This window comes from Cibotium barometz, chromosome 6 (assembly GCF_041138505.1).
Source record: "Cibotium barometz isolate CiBa-2024 chromosome 6, ASM4113850v1, whole genome shotgun sequence".
Taxonomy (NCBI): Eukaryota; Viridiplantae; Streptophyta; class Polypodiopsida; order Cyatheales; family Cibotiaceae; genus Cibotium; species Cibotium barometz.
In genome coordinates, this window is record NC_141051.1 from 36468768 (window position 1) to 36494714 (window position 25947).

The following is a 25947-nucleotide window of genomic DNA, read 5'->3' on the forward strand; positions in this document are numbered from 1 at the left end:
CTTATGAAACAGTAGCAAAAACTGCCTAAAATTTTAAAGTAAATCTGGGAAAGAATGTTTTCGCTTGCTTAGATTATGTTTGAAATGAATTCATAAATTCAAAACTCATAAATTGAACTGGATTTTTAGATGGATACCCCAAATCTGTCTAGCATTCCTAGACTTTCCCAGAGCAAAGTGAGGCTCGCTCGTCACTTTGAGGATCTATACTTTCCTGATCTAGTAGAGCGACATCCGCACATGTGGTTCTTTAGAGGGCGATGTATTAACATCAATACTAATCAGCGTCAAAGACTCAGGCAGAATATCTTGCTAGCCATGATCTTGATAAGGCTAGGAGTTAATCATTATGTCCAACTCTATAATTATTCACCCCGAAATTTTAGAATTTCTTGTCGAATTTTTAGACTTCTGAGCCGCTTTATTCCTAGGAGTAGAATTACCGCACCATTATCAGTGATGAATCATGTATATCATAGCATGTCTCCATCGTAGTATCGCCTTTTTATGCATATGTGATTGAGGCAGTGACTTTTGGAGCCGAGACGCTCTATGTATACATCAAAAACTTTTGATAATGGAAGATGTTTTGCAAAAGATTCCAAATTGATTTTGAGATTGTGAATATTGGTTAATAAAATTATCAGAGTGAATCTTGTTTTTAAGAATTATGATGGAATAATTATTGTTTAAGAAATAAACCTCAAAAATTAAATAGTCATAAATCTGATGTCAAAGTTAAGTTGACAAAAATCTCGTTTTGTCATAATCATGAGGCACGTGGCCCATGCTAGGCAACCGGATCCTCTTACCGATGACGATGAAGAGTTAGATCCGGATGTTCGTAAAGCCTTGCATCGATCTCAGCCTGGTCCCTTCAAGGGTGAAGGGGAATAGTTAGGAGAAATAGTGGAAAATGGATCGAGGCAATGGAAGAGTACTTTGATGTAACCAGTTATAATAATGAGAGGAGCAAGATGGCTCTTGCCAGATTAAAAATTGTAGAAACGGCCAAGGTCACCACATGGAGGAACCATTGCGAGACAAACCATCTTGACCGAAATACCTAGACCTGGTCACGGGATCCTCTTACCGATGATGAAGAGTTAGATCCGGATGTTTGTAAAGCTCTGCACCGATCTCAGCCTGGTCCCTTCAAGGGTGAAGGGGAATAGTTAGGAGAAATAGTGGAAAATGGATCGAGACAATGGAAGAGTACTTTGATGTAACCAGTATAAATGAGAGGAGCAAGATGGCTCTTGCTAGATTAAAAATTATGGAAACGACAAGGGTCACTGCATGGAGAAACCATTGCGAGACAAACCATCTCGGATCGAAATACCTAGACCTGGTCAGATCTTAAGGTTTACCTCAGGAAGAGGTTCTGTCCTCCGGGCTTCCTGGAAACCAAAATGAATGAGTTCTTGGAATTGAAGCAGGATAGCCTAGCAATTGAAGAATACCATTTGGCATTTGCCCTTCTCCTCAAATATTCTACACTTTTGGATGAAGAGTAGCTGATGGCCAGATTCATTCGAGGGATGAACGAGCCATTGGATACTTTAGTGAAGAATGCCAAACCAGTCTGAATGGCAGAAGCTGTCAGAATGGCAAAGGACTTTGCCAAGGCATTTGTTGTTAAGGTCCCACCCAAGCCTACACCCTCAAACTTTAAAAGGTTCAAAACCCCGGGAAGTGCTTCAAACTTTCCACCCAAGGCCCTAATCAGAATCAAGATGGTGGGAGATTCAGATGTGAAGGAAGACCCTTCCCTCAGAACACTTTCTCAGGAGCCCCACCTTTTCTAAGGTCTCAGAGGGACAAGCTTAGAAGTGAGAACAGGTGTTTTGGATGTCAGGGTTTCGGTCACCAGCTTAAAGACTACCCGACTCTTGCCATGTCAAGAGGACAGGGAAGTCAAGGACCCAGAGTGCAGAGACCACCCCCTTTGTTTCAGTCAAATTAGGGTCCGTCTCATCAAAATCAGTGCAATCCCGAGAGGAATCCAGCTCAGCCATCTGCCTTTGTTTAGAGTAATCTCAGAACTCCCTCCCAGAATTGGGGTAACCAAAGAGAAAGAGTTCTGCCCCAATATGCAGCAGCCAGAGGAGTTATGATAGCAGAAGTAGTGGAAGAGGAAAGAGGCTAGATTTATGCCTCAATTGAAAACCAAGGTCCAAATCTATTGAGATATCAAGCTCGTCTAGTGAGGTGATGGACACTGAGGGGGGATAGGCCCCACACTTACACCACTAGCATGGTTGGTGAGATCATGGGTGATATGCAGCCATTGGGATGATAGGCTGTGTGACAGCCATTCTAGAGACTGGCATAGTTATAGCGGCAGCTCACTTAGTTGGGTTCACACTATAGAGAACTCGTGTATGTATTGGTTGAGTAGCTTTCATATTATGAGTACTCTTATCTTGTATATGTGTTGTTGTGTTGAGTGTTGAGTGAAGAAGAAGAAGATTTCCAGCCTCTCACACCTTGTGTGTTCTCTATTAGGGTTTTGTGAGTGTGTGTGTGCTTGAAAGAGCTCAAGCTCTCTTCCCCCTGCATCTTTTCATGATATCAGAGCCTGGTTTGTGCTAAGGGCTGAGCTGCAAGCAAGAGAACCATAGGAAGCGGTACGAGGGTAAGAGCTTCAACTACTCTTCCCTATTTGTGTTGGTGACTACACCCTTGTCGGAAACTCTACTAGAGGCACCGGCAAACGATCTCTGATTGAGGAGCTTTCTTCGCGGGAGTAAAGCTATAGGACAACTATCCTGTCCTATTGGACGGAATTTCGTGGCTGAAAATGCATTTCGGGCGTGTCTGGACCTCCGTTTTTCAAAAAGCAGGCGATTTCGAGCACTGCAGGTAAGTCATCGATTCTCTGCAGAACTCTATTTTAAGAACTGCAAGAAGACAGACTGACTGTGCAGACACTGTGGGTGCTACAAAGAGGTCAACAGTTACCATTGGGTGTATGTATGCACATTGAAGTCACTGGTTATGACATTTGAGAGTACTACAATACCGCTGTAGACAATATAGCAGTTTGTGCAGGACAAACCAGAGTGCTGTTTCTGGTAAAATTGTGTGTTTACCAAGATGTCAAATGATAGGATAACCCAGATTGTGGTTGAGAATCTTGATAAGAATAACTTCCATGCTTGGAGGTTCAGGTTGACGAATTTCCTGATGGGAAAGGGCTATTGGGACTACATAGAAGGTGAGCATGAACAGGCACCAGAGATACCGGACATAAATCCGACTGCTCTGCAGATGTGAAAGAGTTTAAAGACTGGAACCAAGGAGCCAGGAAAGTTATGTATTGGCTCTCCATTAGTATACAGGACACCATGATTGGGCACATTCAGGATGCCAAGACAAGGAGGCGTGGGACACCTTGGTAAAGCTCTATGAAACAAATACCAAGGCACGTAAGATACAGTTAAAGAATGAACTTCATACTGTGGAGAAAAAGAGCATGTCTGTGAATGACTATGCATTGAAGATAAAGGGTATTGTGGAATCCCTTGTATCTATTGGTGTGTCAGTAGATGATGATGATAAGGTGGAAGTCTTAGTACATGGTCTCGGGCCACAATACAAGGCGTTCAAGTCAATATCTACAATGTCCCATGCATAAACATTGTTACCTTCACCTGAGGCATGTTCACATCTAAAGTCAATATCCTCCTATTTTAGTTTATACCCTTTCATAAAACACCCTTGAGGATTGAATCTCATCAAACACAAAAGCTTGTAATAAATCACTTAGCAATTTCATTTATGAGGGTAGATATTAGCTAGAGACGGTTTCACAAAAGTGATAGTGTGTAGCTTATGTATAATGGCAGTAAGATCCTCTCTAAGATTTGTTTGATGATGGGAAGAGGTTTAGTACAGTGAGCAACAACTAAGTGTAGTGATATTGTGAATTAGCTGAGTTAGTTGTAAAACAGTAGAGATGTGAAATGGTTAGTTCGTGAAAATGCAGGGTGCATCTCATAACATGAAAAGGTTAGTTCGTGAAAATGCAGGGTGCATCTCATAACATGAAAAGGTTAGTTCGTGAAAATGTAGGGTGCATTTCACGACGTGAAAAGGTTAGTTCATGAAAATGTAGGGTGCATCTCACGACGTGAAAAGGTTAGTTCGTGAAAGTGCAGGGTGCATCTCACGACGTGAACAGGTTAGTTCATGAAAATGCAGGTGCATCTCAAGACATGAAATGGTTAGTTCGTGAAAACACAAGGTGGATCTCACGATGTGAAAAGGTTAGTTCATGAAAATGCAGGGTGCATCTCACAACGTGAATTTGTTAAGCAGTCATTTGTGTTTTGTTTATATTTTCTTAGATGTGGTGACTTTTGTTATATCAAGAACTAAAATTAGACGGAGATTTTAGATGTGGAAATGGTTTAGACGTGAAATGGTAGGTTGGTGTCTATGCTGATTATAGAAGAGAAGAGCTTGGGTGAAGACCAACAGTCTTCACAAAACAAAAACAGTTTAGAACGACAGGCCTTCTACACAAGTTCAGGAAGAGGACGAGGTAGAGGAGGCCGTGGATGCGGTCAAGGAGGTGACCGAACAGGTAATCAGAATTATGGGTAGCAGCAGCAACAACAACAGTCCCAGAATACACAACAACAAACAACAACAACACGCAGGTGGAAGAGGCAAATTCAGAGGCAGGGGGAGTCAAAGAGGCCGTGGAAATTGGCAAAGGCAGTATAATGATGCACGTGAATGCTATTATTGTGGTAAGCCTGGACATGTGCAGACAGAATGTTATAAGAAGTAGGCTGACATGCAAAATGGGAAAGTGCAGCAAAACAACTATGCGTCCTCAAGCAGAAATAATGAGGATAATGAAAGGTTGTTTGTTATGCAGCATGTCGTGAATGCCATGTCTGAAAATGTTGATAGAGCACAAAAAGATGATGTATGGTATGTGGATTCAGGTGCTTAGAACCACATGACAAGTCATGGGGAGTGGTTCAAGGAGATGAAAAACCCAAAAAAACCAGGTTTTGTGAAAACAGGGGATGACACTGCTCATCTAATTGCCCATGTTTGGAGACATGCCATTGTCTATATGCAGGATGGCAAAGTGAAGTACCTTGCAGATGTACTTCACATTCCGAACATAACAAAGAATCTGGTTTCAGTTGGCCAGATGATTGAGCAGGGTTTGCAGGTTCGGTTTAACCCTGATGGTTGTTATGTTGAAGACTTTAAAAAGTTGGTTGTAAAAGGCAATAGAGTGGGCAGAATGTTTACGTTGAATGTAGACATGCCTGAAGTGAGTGCTGCGATGTTTGCAAATGGTTCAGGGATTGTTGCAGACACAGACATTTGGAATAAAAGAATCGGACATGTGAATGTGCAGAGAATGAAGTCTATGCAGACTAAAGGAATTGTGACAGGGCTGCCAAAGTTTTAAGTGGAAGGTATGCAGAGAATATGTGAAGCATGCCAATTTGGAAAGCAAACAAAGCATGTATTTCCACGTAACAGATATGTGAGAAGAAATGCATTAGATGTTGTGCATTCATATGTATGGGGTCCTACGAAGACCATGTCTATGGGAGGCTGCAGGTATTATGTGACATTCATTGATGACCACACAAGGAAAGTGTGGGTATATTTCATGAAGGAGAAGAGTGAGGTGTTCACTCACTTTCAAAATTTTAGAGTTTTGGTTGAAAAGCAAACAGGGAAATATGTAAAGTGCCTAAGGTTAGATGGAGGGAGAGAGTACTTCTCCAATGAGTTCTCTGAATTTTTGAAGAAGAATGGTATTCGGAGACAGTTTACATGTAGATACACTCTGTAGCAAAATGGAGTTGTTGCTGAGCGGAAAAACAAGCACATTGCTGAGACTGCGTGAGCATTGATGGAAGAGAAAAATATGCCGCATAGCTATTGGGCTAAGGCTGTTTCTAAAGCAGTATACATCATGAACAGGACTCCAACTGCAGCCATACATGATGTAACTCTAGAGGAGAGGTTTACTGGCAAAAAACCTGATTTGTCTCATCTGAAAGTTTTTGGATGCATTGCATATGTGCATGTGCTAGATGAGCTGAGAACTAAGCTGGATCCGAAAGCTGAAAAATATGTGTTTATTGGATATTCCCTTGAGCAAAAGAGATACAGGTGTTATAACCCTGCTACACATGAGTTGAGGGTAAGCAGGGATGTTGTCTTTGATGAGATGAGTAGCTGGTATGCTGCTGAAAAAGAAGCTGTTGGGGCTGATGTGAGTGGAAGTGTGGTTGCATAGAATGCAGGTCAGCAATCACAGTCTTTGAGTGGACCAGGAGAGTCCTCATCTAGTGGGTCTGTTGATAGACCATGGAGTGGCAGGCTGCATCATAATACCAGTCCTGCAAATGTGATTAGTACATGACGTAAAGGGAAAGAGAAAGTGGTTGAGTCCCTTGGTATGCCTGACATTTCTGCAGGGCATTCTCATGTTGATGGACTAGTGGCTCAGATATGAGCCTTGATGAGAGGAGCTTGGGATCCCAGCTATGAGAACACCTGGTGTAAAGAAGGCTATGGAAGCCATGAATAAAAAGCTGCGAAGATCTGGGAGAGTGAAAAACCCTGTGTAGAGATTTACATATGATGGTTATGTGGCACATCACTATGCATATATGGCAAAGGTTGTGCAGGTTGTTGAGCCCACATGCATTGATTAGGCTATTGGAAATGTGTGTTGGGAGAAAGCTATGGATGAGGAGATGGATGCACTATATGGAAATGAGACTTGGGATTTAGTGCAATTGCCTGAAGGCAAGAAAGCCATTGGATGCAAGTGGGTGTACAAAGTAAAGCATAACAGTGATGGAAGCATAAACAGGTATACAAGGCTAGATTGGTAGCCAAAGGATATGTGCATACATATGGCATTGATTATGAGGAAACTTTCAGCCCAGTTGCCAAGATGGCAACAATGAGAGTTGTGATAGCAGTGGGGCTGCATCAAAGCAATGGTCTTTACATCAGATGGATGTAAAGAATGCATTCTTACATGGGGATTTGCAAGAAGAGGTGTATATGTTGCAGCCACCTGGTTATGAGGATGTGAGTCACCCCGAGCATGTTTGCAGGTTGAAGAAAGCCTTGTATGGCTTAAAACAAGCACCAAGAGCATGGTCTGACAAGATTTCTGAATATCTTATCACTATTGGCTTTCATGTAGCCAATGCAGATTTCTCGCTGTATGTGAGACATGGTGATAGAGGGGTTGTGCTTATTGTCATCTATGTAGATGACTTGATCATTATGGGGGACCATGATGCATAGATCTTTGATGTAAAGATCTTGCTTAGACAGAAGTTTGAGATGAAGGATCTGGGGGAGCTCAGATATTTCTTGGGCACATTGAGGTGATTAGGTCACCACATGGTATTGGATTACTGCTGCAGAGACAGTATGGCTTGGACATGTTGTCCAAGTATGGTATGACAGGCTGTAAGCCTATTTCCGTGCCATTAGATCAGAATGGCAAGTTGAGTGCAGATTCAGGAGAGATCTTGGAGGATCCTGCTATGTATAGGTGCATAGTAGGAAGCTTGATCTACATGACGATCACCAGACCAGATTTGAGCTATGTTGCTGGGTTGGTGAGTCAGTTTATGCAGGTTCCACGGAAACCGCATTTGGATGCATTGAGACGCATACTGAGGTATGTGAGGTCTACTTTGCATTGTGGACTATTTTATGAGACTAGGATAGAGATATGTGTACATGGGTATACAGATGCTGATTGGGCTGGTAGTATCTCAGATAGAAGATCTACCAGTGGATTCATGTTTTCTTTGGGGAGTGTTGCTGTGACTTGGAGCAGCAAGAAGCAGCCTACGGTTTCTCTATCCAGTATAGAGGCCGAGTACAGAGGAGCTGCTATGGCAGCACGTGAGGTAGCTTGGTTGAGAAAACTACTTGCAGATTTGGGTCTATCAGTGGATAAACAAGTTGTCATTTTTTGTGACAACATTAGCACTATACAGTTGGCCAGGAACCAAGTCTTTCATGCTCACACGAAGCATATAGAGGTCCACTACCACTTCGTCAGAGAGAAGGTCTTGGCAGGAGAACTTGACCTTGTTTATGTCAGCACAGAGGATCAGGTAGCTGACATCTTCACCAAATCATTGGGTACAGAGAAGCTTCGCAGATTCAGGGCTTCGCTTGGTGTACATGAGATGGAGTTGAGCTCGAGGGGGAGTGTTGAGATATCGAGCTCGTCTAGTGAGACGGTGGACACTGATGACCCGCTTGGGGGGGATAGGCCCCACACTTACACCACTGGCATGGTTGGTGAGATGTTGGGTGATATGCGGCTAGTGGGATGACAGGCTGTGTGATAGCCATTCTAGAGACTCGCATAGTTAGTAGCGCCAGCTCATTTAGTTGGGTGGTTCACACTATAGAGAACCCGTGTATGTATTGGTTGAGTACATATTATGAGTACTCTTATCTTGTATATGTGTTGTGTTGAGTGTTGAGTGAAGAAGAAGAAGATTTCCAGCCTCTCACACCTTGTGTGTTCTCTATTAGGGTTTTGTGAGTGTGTGTGTGCTTGAAAGAGCTCAAGCTCTCTTCCCCCCTGTATTTTTTCGAAATCATCAATTCTCTGTCATCCATACTCCAGCTGAGTATAAGGGTAAGCCATTTAAGCTTTTGATTGATTTAGGCAGTACTCATTCATTTATTTCCCTTACATGCTTGCGTAAGCTAGTCTTAGAACAAAAATCAGGAAAACCTATGCAAGTTGAATTGGCCAGTGGGAAGATTCTTTTCACTCACCATGAAACAGATTGTATTCAATTTAATCTAGATGGGAATGTAACTGCTAGTTTAGAGTCTTACCTTTGGGAGTTTTTGACGGAATCCTTGGAATGGATTGGCTCCACTCAAATCAAGCTGACATTCACTGTCACAATGGAACCATTTCCTTCCGTGACCGTCATGGGAACAAAGTTCATGGAACTAAAGTTTTCGGATCCCCAGATTTGCAATTAGTAAAAGCTTCTAAGTTACTGAAAGGAGTTAGAAAGAAGCAGCTCATTTATGTTGTCAAAATGAACCCGGTAGACACAAAGCTAAAGGCTAAAGAACCAGAATGGTTAAGTGAGTATGATGATTTATTCCCAGCAAAGCTAACAGAGATGCCTCCGATTTGGGAAGTAGATCATGTGATAGAATTGACCCTCGGAGTTCAGCCAATAGCCCAGCGCATGTACAAAATGCCAGTCCCTGAAGCCATTGAACTCAAGGAACAGCTTAGGCAGGTGCTAGAACAAGGGTTTGTAAGACCCAGTGTTTTACCTTGGGGAGCGCCAGTTCTCTTTCAGAAAAAGAAGGATGGAACGCTAAGACTCTGTGTGGATTACAGAGGTCTCAATCAGGTGACAGCAGTTAAGAATAAGTATCCTAGTCCCAGAATTGATGAGCTTCTAGATAGGCTAAGTGGAGCCCAAATCTTAACAAAAATAGATCTCAAATCAGGGTATTACCAGATTAGGATTAATGAGCAAGATATCCTGAAGACAGCCATCAATACTCGATATGGGCACTATGAATTTACAATACTGCCATTTGGATTGACAAATGCCCAAGCTACATTCAATTGCCTAATGTAGGACATTCTTAGAGAATACTTGGATGATTTTGTTCTTGTTTTCTTTGATGATATTCTCATTTCCTCAAAGAATGCAGCTGACCATGAAGCTCACATCGGTAAAGTTCTTGAGATTCTAAGGAAGCACCAACTCTTTGCAAAAAAGAGCAAATGCACTTTCTCTGTTGTCTATGTTCAATACTTGGGCTTTTTGGTATCCAAAGACGGAATTTCTCCAAATTCTGCAAAAGTCCAAGTAGTCATAGATTGGCTTGAACCTAAGATAGTGAAAGAAGTCAAGGGAGTCTTGGGATTAACTGGTTGGTATAGAATTTTTATACCTAAGTTTTCTCTCATAGCTTCTCCCCTGACTAATCTTCTCAAGAAGAATACTCCGTTTCATTGATCTGTTAGGTGTCAGAGTGCTTTTGATAAGCTGAAGATTGCCTTGGTAACCAATCTCGTTCGGAAGTTGCCAGATTTCTCTCTACCCTTTGAGGTAGTAGCTGATGCCAGTGGTTTTTCCTTGGGAGGTGCGCTCATGTAAGAAGGTCGTGCAGTGGCCTATGAATCCCAAAAACTCAGAATGCATGAGAGAAATTATACTGTCCACGACCTGGAGCTACTTTTAGTAGTCTATGCCCTGAAGTTGTGGAGACATTACCTATTGGGTAAAAGATTCACTTTGATGATAGATAATCAGAGCTTAAAGTGGATCTTCACTCAAAAGGATCTCAACATGCGCCAAAGAAGGTGGATGCAGACTCTGCAAGAATTTGATTTTGAAATCAAGTACCGCCCAGGAAAAGAAAATGTGGTAGCAAATGCCCTCAGCAGAAAAGCCTCCTTGCTTGCAATCACAGTGGTGTCAAATCCATTGATTAATGAAGCAAGAGAGAAGATTATGTAGGATAAATTCTTTGGCCCTATTGCTACCCTACTTATGCAGGAAAGCAAAACTCCTCAGGAGTTGAACCGAGTTTAAGGGTATAGCCTGGATGATGGAATTACGTATTATAATAGGAGGCTATGCATTCCCAATCATGAGGGAACTAAGGGTCAAATTTTGAATGAAGCCCATGAGCAGGACATCTAGGTTTCCGTAAAGAAAAGCTTCTTTTGGCCTGGACTAAAAAAGGATATACTTAATCATGTACGACAATGCTTGATATGTCAAAAAGTCAAAGAAGAGAGAGTAAAAATGCATGGGAAGCTACATCCATTAGACATCTCCCAGATGAAGTGGGAATGTATCAGTATGGATTTTATTACTAGACTACCTTCGGCGCAATCAGGTTACAACTCCATCTTCGTGGTAGTCCAAAGTTGCCCATCTGATTCCAGTAAAAGAAACCTACATCTTTGTGGTAGTTGATAGACTAACCAAAGTTGCCCATCTGATTCCAAAAAAAGAAACCTACACTGCAGTGGATGTGGCCAGAGTGTTCCTCAAGGAAATCTTCAAATTGCATGGCCTACCTAGGAGAATAGTAAGTGATCGAGATCCCAAGTTCACATCAAGATTCTGGACTGCATTCTTTGAAGCAGTAGGAACTTTCTTGGATCTCAGCATAGCTTACCACCCCGAGACCGATTGGCCAAACAGAAAGGGTGAACCAAGTAATCAAAGATATACTTTGGTCATGCTGGCAGAGAACCCAAGAAGTGGCTAAGCTATCTGCACACCTAGTCGAGTTTGCCTAGAATGCTTCTTATCACCGAAGTATCAGGATGAGCCCTTTCAAAGCTCTGTATGGACAAGACTGCTTAACGCCATTAACTTGGTCCGACCCATTGATTAGGTTTGATAAGTCCAAACAGATGCTTGATGACATGGAGCAACAAATGCAGTCAATCCACAAAGATATAAAAGCTACCCACGATAGACAGAAACAGTATGCAGATAAGAAGAGGTCAGATAGAAAATTCAAAGAAGCAGATATGGTCTTCATTCGAGTACGCCCCAGAAGATGTTCTCTATCTCTTGCGAAGTACAAGAAGTTATCCCCCAGATATTGTGGGCCATATCTGATTACAAAGAAAGTAGGGTCTATGAACTTCTTCTGCCTCCTCATCTCAAAGTACATAATGTATTTCATGTCAGCCTACTTAAGAAGTATGTACCGAGCCTGAATCATGTGCTTAATGATGAACTCTTAACTTCGTCAACCCAAGGACTGATGGAACTCCAACCTGAAGAAATCCTTGATGTTCGAGAGAAGGTTCAGGGACAAGAGAATTATTCGTCAAATGGAAGTTCTATCCTTTTGAAGATGCCACATGGGAGAAAGAAGTTGAACTGATTCGGGATTATCCCCAGTTTGCGAGATGAGGACATCTCGCCCTTTTCAAGTGGGAGAGGATGTAAGATTCCTCCCCATCCCCTCAAGATGTCCAGTTTCTTTCCCTATAATCAATCCCCTTTTAAGAATAATAAAAGATCTTGTTTCTAACTGTTTCGGCCTAGAGAGAAAAAAATATTCTAGAGAGACATAATTGAGTTTTTAGATATCTTTGGATGGAAAAATATCCTTTCTTATTAAAATAAATTCCCCCGAAATAGAAGTTTAAAAGGAATTTCCTATCGTGCATTAGAAATAAATTATAATATGCTCAAAAGAAGTTTAAAAAGAATTTCCTATCGTGCATTAGAAATAAATTATAATATGCTCTAAAGACCTTAGCCTAAGGGTCCAGATTTTTTAAAAATTTTGGATTAAGGTTCTGAGGGACCAATAAGATTAATCCAAATGTAGGGAGGAGATAAATTAAAGAAATAAAGAAAAACCCCCAAAAATGAGTAAATGCTCACATAAGATGAACAATGGACTAAGGACCAAAGAAAATTTAAATCAATAAAATGAGATATTTCATCTCTCCTCTCTCCTATTTCAAGTCTAGTTCCAAAAAGTAAGCTGAACTGACCAAAACATTGACTTAATCCTCTCCAAAGTAATTGGTGGCCACTCTTGATCCAAACAAGAGTAGAACCCTCAATCCCTCAAGCCAAAGGAAAGCTTACAAACTCGATGTAAGCTAAAATTTCTACTTTTTAATTTCAAATCTATGGTTTTCTGAATTTCTTGGTTTTTATAGTTGATTAAAGTAAATTCTGATGCTATGCCTTGATGAAAAGGCCATCCCCTTCTCTTCTTTACAATTCAGCCTTTCTTTATCCTAGAATGTTTAACAAAAAGATTAATTAAACTTTTCTTATTGTTTACACTCTTGGAAATTGAAAATTGTATAGATTAGAGTCCTTTATATCTAAGTGGGTTAATATAAGTTTAAAATAGAAGAATAAAAATGAGAAATGGTCAGCCATACAAAGGAGGTTATGGTAAAATTTTTTAGAATTTTGTGGAAAAGAAAGTTTATTTTTATGTTATTCTAAAAGAGTAATTCCCACCGTTTGTACATTCTAAAAGAAATATTCTAATTTACTCCATGTACATATCACCTATGAATATGCATGGATATCACTGATATTAATTATTAAAATTAATTTCTATACATAGAGAGATGCATAATGGAATTTTCTTTATTATAAAAGTGTTATTTTCATTGAGTTTAATTTCTATGCATAGAAAGATGCATAATGGAATTTTTTTATTATAAAAGTGTTATTTTCATTGAATTTAATTTCTATGCATAGAAAGATGCATAATGAAAAGTTTTTGATTATAAAAGTGTTATTTTTATTGAATTTAATTTCTATGCATAGAAAGATGCATAATGGAAATTTTTTAATTATAAAAGTGTTATTTTCATTGAATTTAATTTCTATGCATAGAAAGATGCATAATGGAAATTGTTTTATTATAAAAGTGTTACTTTCATTGAATTTAATTTCTGCATAGAAAGATGCATAATGGAAATTTTTATTACAAAAGTGTTATTCCTATTAAAAATTGATTTTATGCATAAATAGATGCATAAAGAAATTCTTTTTATTTTAAAAGTGTTATTCCCATTGAAGTTGATTTTCATGCATAAATAGATGCATAAAGAATTTTTTTAAATCAAAATTAGAATTCTCTTTAATTCTATGTTTAATTTCTATGAGTATTTGATAAATGAATAAGTAAATACTCTGAGAGAGAAAATTTTTTGATATTCACTCGAATTGTAAAGAGAAAATTCAAAAAATCTATCAAAGTCGAAATATTTAGATAAATAATTAATTTATCCCTCATCAAAACTCGTAATTAATTTAGAAATCAGTTAACTGAATATTTAATGAATGAAATTCAGTAAAATAGTAACTGAAATATCACCCCTTTTCGAGAAAGATAGTTCAAGAGAAATCTTACCAGACTCGAACCTTGAATCAGACATTGACCAAACTCTTTCGTCAGTTTCGAGAAACGAAGATGTGACAAGTCATGAAAATACACTCAAATCTCTTGCCAAATCTGAAACTAAGTTTGAGACCCTTCGAACTGATCTGTGGATCAAGGTTATAGAATTCGAAGAATTTTGTTATGAAATTCAAAAACTCGATCAAGAAGTTTTGGGGATACTGATTTAAGATATACTCATTGTATTCAAAAGAAAATCAAACTGAAAACTTGCATAGAAACCCCGTTTTCTTAAAGGACTATCTTATGCCATAATGTTGGAGGGAGCATTTGGTATGTGTTTTTCTAAGGGAAGTTTGGTTGCAAATGGCTGGCGAGGAGTGTTCAAAGGATAGCTCACGCGGGAAAGCCTTGACCAACCTCTTCGGTATGGTTAAAATGGTGCGCTTCCGGTATGCTTCTGGTACGCTTCTGGTATGCTTCTGGTACGATAGACAAGGGCTGACGAAGCAGCCCCTTAGTGAAGTGCCAGGACACCTAAGGAGGATCCTAGAGGGTTCTAACTAGGATATGCATGGGCTCGCGGTGCCTAGGACACCCATGCGTATGTTGTGGAAGATATGTATGATGGACGGAATTATTATTGTAATCTATTATTGGATCTCGTTGTTAAGTAGTTGGTTTCAAGGGAGAGTCCAGAGTGATACTATTTTTGAGAAACAAGGGGGACTAGATGGAATTTTTGAGTTATATCTGTAACCATTAACTATTGGTTCTGACCAAGAGATGCACGGGCTCACGGTGCCTAGGACACCCATGCGTATGTTGTGGAAGATATGTATGATGGACGGAATTATTATTATAATCTGTTTACTAGATCTCGTTGTTAAGTAGTTGGTTTCAACGGAGAGTCCAGAGTGATACTGTTTTTGAGAAATAAGGGACTAGATGGAATTTTTGAGTTTTGACATCTATAACCAATAACTGTTTCAATGGATTGTTTTATAAGTTAAAGTTTTAAAGAGGAGTGTGTGTGTATCTGTATTTGAAAGAAAAAGTTGAGAAAGGCATTCAATTATGGGTGGGCGAGTAATTGTCTGGTTCTACCAATTCCAGTGGGCTGGATGGGGTTAGGCTGGAATCAGTGGAGTTTTAATAATGAAATTGAATAAAATGAATACACTTAGAACTCGAATAGTCAAATAATAACCTAAAGACTTTCTCAAATGAATAGATCAACGGCTATGCCTGATTTCAGTTAGGAAAAAAGCGTTGATTTCTTCAAGTTAAGTCTGTAATAGTTTTCCTTCTATCTGGTTTAGTCAGGTGAAGGATAGTTTAGTCTCTTGACCCCGTTAGAATATTCATTTTAAGAAAATAAAAAAGGTGAAATCGTCCCCGTTTTCCAGGCAAGGGAATTTTTCTCGGCTTCGGTTTCGGAATGACCACTAGATTAGTCTCGTGTCTAGACATTCGAGGGCGAGGCCCCGAGTGGGAAACTTGCCCCGCGCAAGAGGAAGTTACTTCCGCTGCTAGCAATCGGGAATCCGGTGCACGGAGGGGGCAGAGGGGTCTCACACTTTTCTTTTCTGATACTATTCTTTTCCTCTCGTCTGACCTCCTGTTTTGCCCTTGCTCTTGTGTAACATCATGTGTAATCTCTACAATTTTTATTTTTTCGCCTGGACCTCTCGCTGGTGGAATCATCAAGAGATCTCTCATCTTTGGATCTATAAACTCTGCAGGGTGTAGAATCTTTTCATATCTCCATCTAAGCCTCTTTAGTGTGTTGCTGTCCTTGGGAATTATTGTCATCTTATGCGCGTGGGCACTCAAACCACATAGGTCATTGAAGTACTTTAGGAGAAAATCTTTAGCAACCTCCTGTAGACAGAACAAGGCTGTCCTCTTCCACCTTAGAGTTAGGTTCCACTACTCACAAATGGATCTGCACAGCCTGTGAAAAGGGAGCTTTGGAACACACAACTCTACACACTTCTAAGCTTTCCTGATTTCCGTCAGAATGTAGACGTTTTGGGAAAACCTTCTTGTTCTAGCCTATTTCAGAATGTGGATAGGCTTTTCCTTTCTTGGCTTCTTCTGTGAGGCAGCCTTTACTGCCAGTCCAGGGCCCTTACCCTATCTCCTTCCAGTAGCTTTTGTCCTCGCCATCCCATGAGCCATGAAAAATCCTAGAAAAAAGATACATAACTCTCTCTCTCTCTCTCTCTCTCTCTCTCTCTCTCTCTCTCAATGTGTGCCTCTTGGCATGCAATAGCTATTCCATTTAGGGTGCATTTGCATTATCGCGCGCTAGACCGCACATTCATACTCTGTGTGTGTGTGTGTGTAGCGATGCCTTTATCACTATTTGTGTGGTTTGGCGTGCTAGCGCACTTTCGTTAGTCTTGCAAGTGCCATATCGCCGCCAACCCGCAAAAACCACTCTCTCTCTAGGTCTCTCTCTCTCTCTCTCTCTCTCTCTCTCTCTCTCTCTCTTTGGTTGTACTGTATGTGTGTTGTATATGTTTCTATGTGTGTGTGCGTGTGTGCATGCGCATGTGTGTGTGTTTGTGTGTGTGTGTGGGAGAGAGAGAGAGAGAGAAAGATTGTGTGTGTGTGTGTGTGTGCGCGCGCGCATGTATGTGTGTGTGTTTACGTCAAAAGAAAGACATTCCAAAGCCATCAGTAGCTTGTTGTGTTCGATGGACCGCTGTCAGTGCCTTCTCGTGTTACTGGACAAATCTCTCTCTCTCTCTCTCTCTCTCTCTCTCTCTCTCTCTCTCTCTCTCACTCTCACGTGCACTATTACAAATAGAATAAAAAATGTGTCGTATTTAATATTCATAATTTACATGTATGAATGGTCAACATCACACGTGTCAGTTATTACTATCACATGTGGACAAATGTTGTAGCCTCTCTCTCTCTCTCTCTCTCTCTCATGTGGACCCTTACAAATAGATTAAAAATAATGACCTCACACGTGTGAGTTATTTAAACCTCACGCTACTATTAACGGTTCTCATTTTTTAGAGAGAGAGAGAGAGAGAGAGGTATTAACAACAGTAGAATGCAACACAAGGGCATATACGACCAACGGTGAGAGAGAGAGAGAGAGAGAGAGAATCCACTCTGTCCAGGAACCCGAGAGAGAGAGAGAGAGAGAGAGAGAGAGAGAGAGAGAGAGAGAGAGAGAGAGAGAGAATCCACTCCCACGTAAGCAGGCAGTAATGGCAAGTTTGCTTGCTTTCTCTCTCTCTCTCTCTCTCTCTATCACACACACACACACACACACACATGCATGCATAGACAAACACACACAATCTTGCACACACGCACACAAACACACACATACAGTACACCCACAAAGAGAGAGAGAGAGAGAGAGAGAGAGAGAGAGAGAGAGAGAGAGGTTTGTGCAGTTTGGTGCGATATGGCGCTTGCAAGGGGAATGGAAGTGCACTATCGTGCCAAACCGCACAAATATAGGTAAAGGGGTCACTTGGACACTAATTTCTCCCAGTGTTTTACTGATCAGAATAGAGAAGGCTTAAGCGGGGAGCCACGGCACTGGACGCACAGAATTATGTGCTGCGGGGAGGAGTGACGTGCTGATGAAGGCTCCAAAGCTGTTGAGAACCATAAAGAAAAGGTCTATTGACTTCACTACTGACGACCATGAGGAAATTATGGCACGGATAAAGAAGCCACAGCTTGTGAGAGGACAAACACAAGAGCAAGTATTTCAAACTTACGACCAGGATATGGGGGTAGATGAAGATGAATAGGAGAAAGTTGGTACTCTCAATTTGGTGTCCCTCTCCAAACGACTTGCTCGCGTTGGGAGGCCCTCTATTAAGAGAGATTTTGATTTCTGAACAAAGGCTAAGGAGGAGAAAGGGCCAACTGGTGACATAGAGATGCAAAAGAAGAAGAAGAAGCAGCTAGTTCCTTAGCACAAACATGAAGGACAAAAAGGAGTAAATTGTTGAGAGCAATGATCTTGCATTAATTGATGAGAGACTTTTCTATTTTATTTGTAACATTGGAGCTGCTGATGACTTTCACATAATTGTTGAGATGTTTAACAAGCCTTCAGTAGAGTCAATTTTGGACCAGCATGCAGAGTACCTGTCAAAATAGAGGGATGGTTTTGAAAATGCAGTATGCAAAGGAAGGCTACTGCTAAGGGATCAGGCTTATGTACACTTATTGGATTGTGCACCAAGCAAGAAGGAAAACAATTTTTTATATAAGAAGTACCAACAAACTCCCATCTTCCTACAAGCCTACTTGGTGTACCATGCACATGAGTTGCTGCAGGCTGCTGTATGAGCTAATGGATTCCTCTGCTACTTGCACTGCCTCTATAAAGAGCTTCCTAAAAGAGGTGAAGAATCGCTCTATGAAGGTACTATTGAAGATGAGATTCCCCAAGAAGATGAGTTACCTTCTCAAGAGGTAGGAGTTGAGGAAGAGATACAGTTAGTACAGGAGGAAGAGGAGGCCAAGTCTATGGATATTGGTGCTCTTAAGACATGCACCATACAGAGACCTCTGGATGTAGATCTCTATAAAGTGGACCAGTGTGGTCTAATATTGACACTACTACCAAAATGTATTGTGGATAACAAACGTTATGTGCTACTATCTAGCATTCAGAATATTTTCAGACTTAGGGAAGATGTTGCTCTATGTGCTATTGCCAAATTTCAGGAAGAGAACAGTGGTTTTGTCTTAGAAGATGACAGCTCGTTACAAATTCATCCACTATATCTCGTTGAACCACCTTGAACTTCTTCTCCATTATCATTTCTCTTGCCATTCTTGATGTTACTAATGATTTCAGCTGCTTTGTTGGATTAAGATTGGGATTGATATTCTCTTTATCATGATGTATGACAACCCTACAAATACAACACTATGCATTACTAACATATAGAACATGTAAATCACAAAGCAGCCCTGCAAATAAAATAATATTAATTGCTAATATAAAACACATGTGAATGGGAATGCATTGAGTACAATCTTACCTTATGGCTTGGATTCTCTTCTTCAGGCCTCCAGAATTGAGCCTCATGTTCTTGACATTTTTGAGCTTTCTTCTCCGTATGCGCGGTCCAATGCTTATGTCTTTTTCTTTGTATTTGCGGAGGTTACTTCTTAGTTTGTTGATTTGACACTGTTGGAATTAGGGTTGTAGGAAAGCACACAAAGCTTGGAGAAGAAGAAGCAAGAATGCACACAACACAAAGTGTATTAGATTGTGTCAATGTACAAAAGATAAGTTAGCCCTAGAATGATGGGCGTATATACAAGCCGAGGGAAAAAACCTCCTAAAGAGGAAAAAAGTACCCCGGCGGTCCTAAGTGTGTTCACACACATCATTGCCTATGTATATGGCAACAAATCTCCCCTGGGAGTGATGGTGTGAACGAGAGCTGGCACTCATGTATAGGGGAGTGCCATGCCCAAAGTAGATCAATCCACAAAGGGGAGCAAGCCCAAAGCTTTGCGGAAAGCTTCGAACTTCTCACGAGGAAGCGCCTTTGTAAAAAGATCGACGAGGTTGTCCTGTGTTGGCACATAGGCCAAGCTGATCTCTCCTGCTGAGAGTCTCTCCCTGACATAGTGATAATGCACCTCAATGTGCTTTGTGCGAGCATGAAAAACTGGGTTTCTCGCAACTGCCAATGCGCTCTGACTGTCAGTGTAAATAGAGGTGGCAGACTCCTGTCCAACACCCAAATCAGCCATAAGCCGTCTGAGCCACACACACTCAACCGTAGCTGTGAAAGCTGCCCTGTACTCAATTTCACCTAGAAGTGGCCACAGTAGGTTGCTTCTTGCTCAACCAAGATATGCATGAGCTATCAAGCATGAAACAAAAACCACTTGTGGACACTCTTGTGTCATAGCAACCAACCCAATCTGAGTCCGAAAAGGCATGTAAATCTGGCAGCAACGATCCCCCCTTGGGATAAAACAACCCAAGATGTATGGTGCCACTCAAGTAGCAAAAGATGCGTTTAACTGCCTTCCAATGCTGAGACCCTGGGCTATGCATAAACTTGCTCACCTGTGAGACTGCAAACTGAATGTCCGGCCTCGTAATGCATACATAAATGAGGCAACCAACAGCTGTCTGATAGAGTGTGACATCAAAGTGATCTCCATCATCATGAAGACTCAACTTCAAACCTGTCTCCATTAGAGTAGCAATAGGCTTGCAGTCTTCAAGGCCAAATCTCCGCAACAATGTCTCAATATACTTTGTCTCACACAAAGCAATACCTCCATCACACTGCTTAAATTGTATCCCCAAATAATGATGCAAATGCCCCAAATCTGACATCCCAAAAGAGGCATTCAAATCAGCCTTAAAATCAGCAATATGACTCTCATTTGGTCCTATGAGAAACATGTCATCGACATAGAGAGCAATGATTAGATGTACATCATCCACACGTTTAACATACAAAGTGCTTTCTGTTGGACTATTCTGAAAACCATGTGCAGTCAAATATGCATGTATCTTTTCATACCAAGCTCGTGGAGTTTGCTTTAAACCATATAAAGCCTTTTTCAACTTGCACACTTTGTTTTCCTGCCCTCTTTGAACAAAACCACGAGGCTGCGATACATACACCTCCTCATGGAAATCTCCATTCAAGAACGTAGTCTTTATATCCAACTGATGTACATTCCAACCATTATGAGCTGCCAATGCACAAATGCTACGAATGGTAGTCATACGACGAGTGGGAGCAAAGGTCTCATCAAAATCAATGCCCTTTTCTTGAGCATAACCCTTTGCAACAAGCCTAGCCTTATAGCGATCAACACTGCCATCTGGCTTTTGTTTCAACTTAAAAACCCACTTACATCCAATGGCCTTTTTACCAATAGGCAAATCACACAAAGACCATGTACCATTCTTCATTATAGCATCATATTAAATTTGCATTGCAGCCAAACAATTTTCTGATTTTTGTGCCTCATCAAATGAAAGAGGTTCTTCCTCTTCACACATACTAGACACAGCCAAAGCATAACAATCTGATGCATAAGAGGCATGCTGAAAACCTGAACGAGTACGACTAGATATAGGTGCATCAATTTTACTATCATGCAAGGTTTGCACCAGCCATTTAGGCATACCTCTAGCCTGCTCATTTTCAGCCCTATCCTCATGAATTATATCCTGTAAATCTGCATCAGAAATAGGCTGATCTATGATGTCATTTGAAATTTGCATAGGCTGAATATTTGCCTCATTAGGACTTACATTTGAATTCCCACCTATAAATAGAGGCAACAACGTATCAAATACATCTCGTGAGCTCACACCTGTCTCTTTGGTACATGATAACAAAGGCTGCACAGCATCCTCCACAAAAACAACATCTCGACTAATCAAGATACGCTTTGACTGCGGATGATACAATCTGTAACCCTTGCTCTCAGCACTGTAACCAACAAAAATGCATTTGACAGCCTTATCATCCAATTTTCTACGTTGTTGCACAGGCACTAAAGCATAGGCCAAGCAACCAAAGACACACAAGTGACCAATAGACGGTTTCCTGCCATGCCAAGCTTCATATGGAGTAATAGACTGCAAGGCCTTAGTGGGACACCTGTTGAGTACATATGCAGCACACATGACAGCTTCAAGCTAAAACGCATGTGGCAAAGCTTGGCTCTTGACCATACATCGTGCCATCTCCATAAGTGACCTGTTTTTTCTCTCAGCAACACCATTTTGCTGAGGGGTATACGGCACTGTACATTGGTGTTTATCCCACGACTAGCCAGAAATGCATCAAACTCTTTAGACATGTACTCCCCCCCTCGATCAGAAAAACAGAGGGTGCCCACATTACAATTAGATAAATTTTCAACCATAAGAAAAAACTATTTGAAGCACAAAAACACTTCGGACTTTGCCTTTAGTGGATATACCCATGCATGCCTTGAGTAATCATCAATGAAAGTCACGAAGTACAAGTGTTTACCAAATGACGGAGTTTGCATAGGCCCACATACATCACTATGTACAAGTTGCAATTTGCGAGTGGCCCACACAAAACCATCATTTGGAAACGCAGAACGCTACATTTTGCCCAAAATACAGCCTTCACAAACATGTTTTAATGGTGCCTCAAGAGGGGGCAATGAAGCAACCATATCAAATTTCTACAAACGCAGCAAACTAGCAAAGTTCAGATGACCAAAATGAGCATGCCATAGTTTTGCATCTGAAACTGCCTTTTCATCAGAAACTGCATTTGCTGAATCTTCCACACACTTGTGATAAGAATTGAGCCTATACAGTCCACAAAACAAGGTGCCAGATACAATAATCGTATCACCAGAAGTCAAATCATGAACATTACATCTGTCATCCACAAATTTGACTACAAGTCCAAGTCTAGCAAGCGTAGAGATAGACAATAGATTCTTCTTTATCCCTGGCACATAGAAAGCATCTGAAAGTGTGAAAGCTCTGCCATTTGCAACCGTAAGCATAATTTTACCAATGCCCTTCACTGGGTAAGAAGCATTATTAGCACATGTGACAGTATTCCCATTAGGGACAGCCTCAAGAGAAGTGAACATATCACGATGCGAGGTAATGTGCTTTGTAGCACCACTGTCAAAATACCAAACATGAGAGTCAACTGAAACTGCCAAACATGCATCATGTACAAATGGGTCATACTGGCAATACACGCTAAACGCCCATTTTGTATCCTGCACAACATTTGCAGAATCTGCATTTGTAGAAGCATCCGCTATTGTAGCTGCATTTAACTCTTTCTTCTTTGCCTCTTTAGCCTTTAGCTTAGGGCAATTCTTAATGACATGATCATTTGCCTTACAATAGTTGCACCTGGTCTTTTTCTTGCCTTTATTAAGAGCCTTCTCAGACTTATTGTTGCTACCTGTGGAAGGAGAAGAAGTTGCAGACCTACTAATAGGAGAAGAAACAGTGGAAGGGGCTGCCTTACCACTTCTTCTCTGCTGCTGCTGGGTAGCCATAAATGCGTGATCAACTGCACATTGCTTGGCCCTGTTTTGCATGGACTGCGCTTCTTGCAAGATCTTGTTGACTAAAGTATCATACTTGACAGCATCAGGTCTGTCCTCAGTAAGAAGTCTCCATGTGGAAGCAAAAGTCTGATATGTCTCAGGTAAAGCATCAAGAACAGTCTGCACAAGAGAATGATCAGGAATAATCTCACCTGCAGAAATCAACTGTTCTTTGAGATCTTTAATCTCAGCAAGAAAAACATTCATGTCATCGTCTTCCTGCATAATCTTCAATTCTTGCTCTTTACGCAGGTAAGCGATTTTTGCCTCGTTACGACCTACATACAAACCAGCTAGAATATCCCAAGTCTGTTTTGCTGTTTTAGCTAAATGAATATGTGGGGTGATGTTACGTTTGACAGAAAGTGCAATCAAGGCATGAGCCTGTGCATCTTTACCATCCCAACAAGCTTGTTCAGCAGTGGGTAAAATAGCAGCAACAGTAGAGCTGCTAGAACCTGCAACATCCTCCAACAGATCCTACATCCACAGAACTTGGACGTACATCCATACCCTGCACAATGTTCCACACTCCTTTTGCAACCAAAACATGCTGCATCATGTATGCCCAAAGTGGGTAGTTGCTGTCTCCATCCAATTTGTCATCAGCAGCAGATAACATGCGAAATACATCATTGCTGTTATCAGCCATGACCACTGACTGAAACTGATGCAAAAGCTACCTGTAATGAAGCAAAGACTGAACAGAAAACAACTCGTGCTATGTAGCACGGTCCACAATAGAGTACGTATGCCTGTTTTGCAGAAAACTGCACTGTCAAAATTTCTACAGAAAATGACGAAAACACCTGTGCAGAACTTGAAATGCAAAAACAGAGCCCAAAACGACCTCAGATGCGATTTGCAGAGTATAGGGACCTGCAAGCGCTCGTGAAAGCTCACCTCAATCGGAGAACGTGAGTCGGAGGGTGCTGGTGGCGTAGCCCTAAGAGCCGATGCCTGCTCTGATACCAATTGTTGGAATTAGGGTTGCAGGAAAGCACACAAAGCTTGGAGAAGAAGAAGCAAGAATGCACACAACACAAAGTGTATTAAATTGTGTCAATGTACAAAAGATAAGTTAGCCCTAGAATGATGGGCGTATATACAAGCTGGGGGAAAAAACCTCCTAAAGAGGAAAAAAGTACCCCGACGGTCCTAAGTGTGTTCACACACATCACTGCCTATGTATATGGCAACAAACACTCTTGTTCTTCCAATCTAACTTTCTGTGTCTTACATTTAGCAAACAAGCCAAGAAGCTCAATTGCTAAATGTTGTGAATAATGCCTCTCTCTTTCTTGCATGTAAGAAATTGACTTGCAATATCCTAGTAAGCCTTTGGCGCCATCACCTGCAAAACACAAGAGAGTTGTTGGATGGAGGATGTGAAGCAGTACGGGGGTCAATAGGATAGATGGAGCCATCACACCAAAGATCTATGTTTTGCTTCCCCGACAACCTCATATGATCTTTGACATCTAATGAGAGCAATAGTTGACCACTTCTGCGTTTTTGAATGGGCACATAATCACTCTCTAGATCAATGTGCAGATGATAATTTCTCTTAATGCTTTCATGATTGGACTCTTCAATAGAATGACTGTGTACATGGTTGTTCTCCATTGAAGTGTTCTAAAAATGAGTAAGTTGGATATGAGAGGCAGAGTGAAAGAATATGTCTCTCTATGGTGAGAGAAGGCTTGCATTTGTCTTTTAAAATTAGAGAGGAAGGTTCTCATTCCCTCCAAACTATCTTCTGTGCAATAACATCCTCCTAAACTAACTTTATTCTTGCAATTTTGATTGTATCAATTCAAAGAAGGTTCCAATGAACTTTATGATGGCCGCCTAGGAGAAGATTTACCTCTCTGGCTCAGAGAGTACACTTTTATGACTCTTACATTCTCTTTATTTTAACATTTCAAGATTTTTTCCAGAGAGAGAAAATAAGAATCGACTATTTTCTTACAAGGCCCTACAAATGACCTCCAAAATGTCCTAATGAATCTCCCTATCCTTATCTACAAGCATGTAAATGTCCCCAGGTGCAATATAGAGATAGTCTTCCTCCACTATGCCAACATTGCAGATTAGCTGCCCTGGTACTTGGGCAAGCCTCTAGGAATTGGCCTTCTCCAACTGCACAAGGGTCTCTAAGCTATCATGCACATGTGAGACCTTTTCCTTCACCTCCTTGTAGGAGAAGTTGAAGGGGACATAGAGGAGCACATAGCACCTCTACAAAAATCCATTCAATTGCCTAGCCCTTATGGTACACTTCATTGACGTCAGCCCTTCACTTCTGTGAGATCCCTGTTCCCACCGAGCAACGGATTCAGGATACTGGCAGCGGAAGTAGCACTTCTCGCGCGGGACAGGGGTCCACACTCGGGGCCTCGCCCATGGATATCCGGACAAGAGACTAATCCGTCGGTTTGTCCAAAACCGAAACCGGAAAAACTTCCTTTACCCGAAAAGCATGGGCGATTCCACCAGGATAACTCTTTACTCTAACGTAGTCAAGATCATTACGGATCAACTAATCTGACTGCATCTTTAACGGTACTTGGTCAAATCAAGGAAGAAACTTGCACTTGGATCATTGGGATCAACGCTTTTTTCCCCATCAAGAGGCACAGCCGTTGATTCCTATCCATAGAACAATTTCTATCCGGGATTTACTTCATCTATCGTAATAATAGAAATTAAATCTCGATTTACGGATCCATCAATCCAGCCTAACCCCATCCAGTCCCATGGGTTAGCCAACCGCCCAACCACTGTAGTGATGGGATCCAATTTGAAATTTGGTTAGGTTTTGTCCCGGGTACCAAGGAAAAGAGTTCCAAGGCCCCCTAGCCGGAAGTTCATGCAAACATAAAACTAGCCACACCACTTACACACCCA

The 25947-nt window shown here is 41.1% G+C and overlaps 2 protein-coding genes across 2 annotated transcripts in view; one reads left to right on the plus strand and one right to left on the minus strand.

Annotated features, from left to right (window-relative positions):
- Positions 1 to 17726, plus strand: part of LOC147637694 (uncharacterized) — a 35506-nt gene extending 17780 nt beyond the window's left edge. The window contains exon 3 of the mRNA XM_086799008.1: positions 17521 to 17726. Coding sequence (XP_086655134.1) covers positions 17521 to 17726 — 206 coding nt within the window. The remainder of the gene's footprint in view (positions 1 to 17520) is intronic.
- Positions 17727 to 18022: 296 nt separating this feature from the next.
- LOC147637695 (uncharacterized) lies at positions 18023 to 23028 on the minus strand. The gene is made up of 2 exons (XM_086799009.1): positions 22482 to 23028; positions 18023 to 18069 (listed from the first exon to the last, which is right to left on the minus strand). Exons 1-2 carry the CDS (start codon positions 23026 to 23028, stop codon positions 18023 to 18025), a joined length of 594 nt encoding a protein of 197 aa, XP_086655135.1.
- Between the last annotated feature and the right edge of the window lie 2919 nt (positions 23029 to 25947).